Consider the following 4,943-nt stretch of genomic DNA (forward strand, 5'->3'; position numbering starts at 1 on the left):
ATGGAAGATAGACTTGGGCGGTATCCAAATTTTGACACCGTCAAACCTCCTCCCTGTTTTACCGGGGTGTACGGTATTACCGTGACTAATTAAAAATGATGACATAAGGCTCAGACCGCGTCACCAAACTGTTGGCTTGTGCCTACACCGTTCAGAAACTGGATACCAGATCGGGCAAAAAAAATAATAATCCAGCCCAACCCGTGTTGTGTCCGAGCCCGGCTGACGGCATTAGATGTAATTATGAGCCCGATTTAGACTGTTTTTAATACGTGGGCCGTTATAATATGGCGGCGCCAAATACTCTTTTACCGCAGGTGCTGAGGGGGTGCTAGATATAAATACTGTTAATAAATGAGCAAAAATGGGACACTTAATATATAATATTTAATTATTTTAATTATCACAATTAAAGGATTAATTTTTATTAAATTAAACAAGCACAACATTAGGGCTGAAACGATTCATCGAGTTACTCGATTTACTCGATTACAAAAATTCCCCGAGGCAAAATAGACCATATGGATCACCATAACGGTGCGTGTCCACTACAGCAGAACTGCGCTCCGTGCCGCCGGCAGCGCTGTGACCTCCGCTCTGGGGTGTGTCTGTTGCGAGTGTGTTTAATCTAACACACACACAGTATAATCATCAGCGATGCACGCGATTACATTTAGAAATAGACAAAAGCTTTGTTTCCAAATGCACCAAGCAAAGATCCTTTCAATTCTATAAACTTTTATAAACCCAGCCAATATAATCACAATGAACATCCAAAATAAAATATTTAACATTTATATAACAACTGCAAAGCGTCTAATTTGTAAACAAAATGATTTACGCACTAAATCCAGCATAAACTCCGGCACAATTTGCATATTTTTAACTCTCAAAACAGACGTCACATCCCGAACCTCACAGCAATGGATTTAGTGCGTAAATCATTTTGTTTACAAATTAGACGCTTTGCAGTTGTTATATATATGTTAAATATTTTATTTTGGATGTGTTCATTGTGATTATATTGGCTGGGTTTATAAAAGTTTATAAAAGTACATTTTGATGTTTGTTTTGAGATTCCAGCTGAAAAAGTCTGATTCTTATTTATAATTGTTTTATTTACATTTATTTTTTATATAAATTGTATACATTGTGTACCTGTTTGGCTTGATATTTTATATTCTTTTATTTTTGTTCTCCGGTGGGTAATTTGCAGAAGGTGCAATCCTTTTTTTGTAATGTTATATTAAGAAGGCATGGCCTTCCAAATGGCTTTTACAATTTAAGTTTGTATTCATAGTTTTACATGTTATACATGTTCTACAGTAAGTTGACTTAACTGTATTGTTATATAATTGTTGGCACTGGCACTTATAAACACTAAATGGGTAAATTGCAGTAAATAGACTTAGTTTTGGAGCCAAATGTTGGAGTTGGAATAAATACCTGTTTTTTTTTGAGAAATAAAAGCCAAATACTTGATCATTTTACAGCCACATCATTTTTGTTATGCATTATTTGTTTTGGTTGTTTAAAAATACAAAAAAATATTATCCGATTAATCGATTACAAAAAGAATCGATAGCTGCAGCCCTACACAACATTCAACATTCAATCAAATATTATTAAAGATTTATTATTATTAATATCTCATAATCTCATTATTTTGAAATGTGTGCGTGCAACAAGCAAGAAGTGCATTTGTAAATCCGGTGACATGCGTCCATTGGTTTTTATTAACCCTCTAGGGCTAACCCTAACCCGTCTGCTGCAAAGATGAAGTGGACGATCGCCATCTCCTAGTGAACGCGCATATATGGAGAGAAATGCACATCATGGATTACATAATCAGAAGGTGTAGGCTAGCATAATTGATATTTTATATCAATATTATACCGCATATTTTCTCTAAGAGTAGGGACACACCCAACCCTCGCCACGGAGCGAGCGCTGATGAAGCCGAGTGTGGCCCCAGCTTCAGATGATCTTCTCAGATACTGTGATTTCATTGTAATCCTTTTCGCAATGTCACCTAATTCACCATTAACTACTCACCTGAACCGTTTATGATGTTGTCTATATCATTGTAATCCTTGACCATCGAAACACAGGGGTAGACATCATCCTTTCCATGTTATCATGCTTGATTCAGGAGATTCAGGAGAGATCCATAATTCAGTTATGGCGGAAAGAAAAATGGCCGCCACGAGGCGTATTTGCGATGGCTCCATTCCTGAAACTGTCCAGGGCCAGGGTTCATGTGTTCAGTTTCATGCTTTTATGAAAAAGAGAACATAATTTCACCTGGATGATTAGTGGATTAAAGCTCGTTAATGATCTGATTCTGAAGATGATCTGATGAGGAAATAGTGCCATGCGTGTGTTTCAGTGTTTCAGTGTTTCGTCTATTTTTATGAACATATTTACCCTTCAAATTCATATTACTGTAATGCTTGTTTTTATTTATAATATTTATACATTTTTATATATATATATATATATATATATATATATATATATACACACACACATGAGATGTAAACTCATCTAATATCTAAACTCATGTTGTTGATCTTACTGTTCTGAGCTGGTAATGTTTAATCAGACTGTCATAACTGGATGTTCAGTGAAGCGTCAGTCTTCTCTCTGGTGACGTATGCAGGATCCTCCAATCACTGAGTGCGGTTTAAGCTCCGCCCCTGCAGCTCACGCTCATCTGCATACACTGCTGAGAGCCACACCCACATCTCAACAGCCAATCAACAGCAGATACACAGAACCAAGACCCGCCCCACATTCGTTCTATAAACGTTACTCTAGGAAAGATCTGCTAGCTTCATCACGAACATTGTTACGCTGTTAAACAGGCTTTATTCACTACAGTGAAATGTAACCGGATGTTTATTCTTATTTTCCCCAGTTTTGATGATTTCTGTGCAGTATTAGTGTGTTCACACTGAGTGTGTGTGCAGTGTTAGTGTGTTCACACTGAGTGTGTGTGCAGTGTTAGTGTGTTCACACTGAGTGTGTGTGCAGTGTTAGTGTGTTCACACTGAGTGTGTGTGCAGTGTTAGTGTGTTCACACTGAGTGTGTGTGCAGTGTTAGTGTGTTCACACTGAGTGTGTGCTTCTGTAGTTCAGACAGGCCGTCTATAAGCAGACCATGAAGCTCTTCGCTGAGCTGGAGATCAAGAGGAAAGAGAGGGAAGCAAAAGACATGCATGAACGGTAAAACACACACACACTCACACACACACACACACATTCATACACACACACACACACACACGCACGTCACTGAACATCTGTAATCATGAGTTACAGTTACACGTCTACAGAAGATCATAGAGTGATTACTCTTCGTTCTGTTTGGATGAGCTGATATGAGTGAGTGTGTGTGTGTGTGTGTGTGTGTGTGACCGCAGGAAGAGACAGAGAGAAGAGGAGATCGAGACGCAGGAGAAGGCCAAGAGAGAGCGCGAGTGGCAGAAGAACTTCGAGGTTCGACAGTTCAGTGGTTCTCCAGACGGGTGCGCGACGCTCGTGTTTCATCACGCGTGTGTGTGTGTGTGTGTGTGTCCGCAGGAGACGCGTGACGGGCGAGTGGACAGCTGGAGGAACTTCCAGGCCAAAGGAAAGACTAAGAAAGAGAAGAAGAACCGCACGTTCCTGAAGCCGCCCAAAGTGAAGATGGAGCAGCGCGAGTGAAGGTCACATGACCCTCACATGACCCCCACATGACCTCTGTACATATCCACGTCCTCGAGGAGTGTGTGTTTGCATCGTCTTCATGTCGTACATAGAGACAAACATCCACCGTTCTTCTTCTTTTATTCATGCTGTTTCTCTTCTACAAATAAACGTGTTTGTAGATATTCTGTTGTAGTTTTTATATTGTAAACAATTAAAACATTGTTTTGTCCGACTGTACGAGTGTGTGTTGTTCCGCTGAGAGGAAGAAGTTTAATATTAAACGGGTGAATCTGGAGTCGGTGTTTCACGAGTGTACTTGAACAAGAGGGAGTGTGTGTCAGTGTGTGTGTTAATCATTCTCATCAGGATCAGCCAATATCTGGACATAATTACACCGTTAATACACACACAACACCATAATGACACACACACACACTAACACACACAACATCATTATGACACACTCTTAAACACACACACAACACCATAATGACACACACACAACATCATTATGACACACTCTTAAACACACACACAACACCATAATGACACACACACACTCTAACACACACAACATCATTATGACACACTCTTAAACACACACACAACACCATAATGACAAACACACTCTTAAACACACACAACACCACACTCTTAAACACACTGAGTAAATCCAGTATTGCTTCTGTCATCAGAAGTCGTAAATATGAGTTTGGGTTACACTTTATTTTAAGGTGTCGTTGTTACAGTGTAATTATATATTGAAGTACTGAGTAATTTTAAGCAACTACATGTACTTACTATAGGGTTAGGTTAGGATTAGGGTTTAGTTGAGGGTTAGTTGCATGTAATTATGCATAATTTACTGTTATTACTATGGTAAGTACATGTAACATATGTAACAAGGACACTGTAAAATAGAGTGTTACCCGAGTTTCCTAGTTGGAAACTTAGTAAATAATTCCTAGTTGGGCTGAACTTTAAACATGAGGAGAATGATTGTATGTTTTACACACAGTGATGCTTCCTTCGTTTCCTAGTCGGAGTTTCCTAGTCGGAAAACTACTAGTTGGACAGTGGACATGAACACCCTCTCAAGTCATATTTACTCCTGGGAAACTCAGAGATAGTTCAGATCCCCGAGTCTCTGAGCTGGGCGACAGATGATCTCTGCCGTGACTGCTGTTCTTCATTAGTTTCCCCACATCGGCTTGACTCGGCATTATATTAGTGCATATTTACACATATGA

General features: G+C 39.2%; 1 protein-coding gene across 1 annotated transcript in view; it reads left to right on the forward strand.

The window, feature by feature from the left end:
• dnajc8 (DnaJ (Hsp40) homolog, subfamily C, member 8) overlaps positions 1-3,988 on the forward strand; it is an 8,671-nt gene extending 4,683 nt beyond the window's left edge. Inside the window, exons 7-9 of the mRNA XM_079880057.1 lie at positions 3,137-3,228; positions 3,426-3,501; positions 3,586-3,988. Of these exons, the coding sequence (XP_079736183.1) occupies positions 3,137-3,228; positions 3,426-3,501; positions 3,586-3,708 (291 nt within the window). The 3' untranslated portion in view covers positions 3,709-3,988. The remainder of the gene's footprint in view (positions 1-3,136; positions 3,229-3,425; positions 3,502-3,585) is intronic.
• The last annotated feature ends 955 nt before the right edge of the window (positions 3,989-4,943 follow it).

Source organism: Squalius cephalus (genome assembly GCF_949319135.1).
Source record: "Squalius cephalus genome assembly, chromosome: 8".
Taxonomy (NCBI): Eukaryota; Metazoa; Chordata; class Actinopteri; order Cypriniformes; family Leuciscidae; genus Squalius; species Squalius cephalus.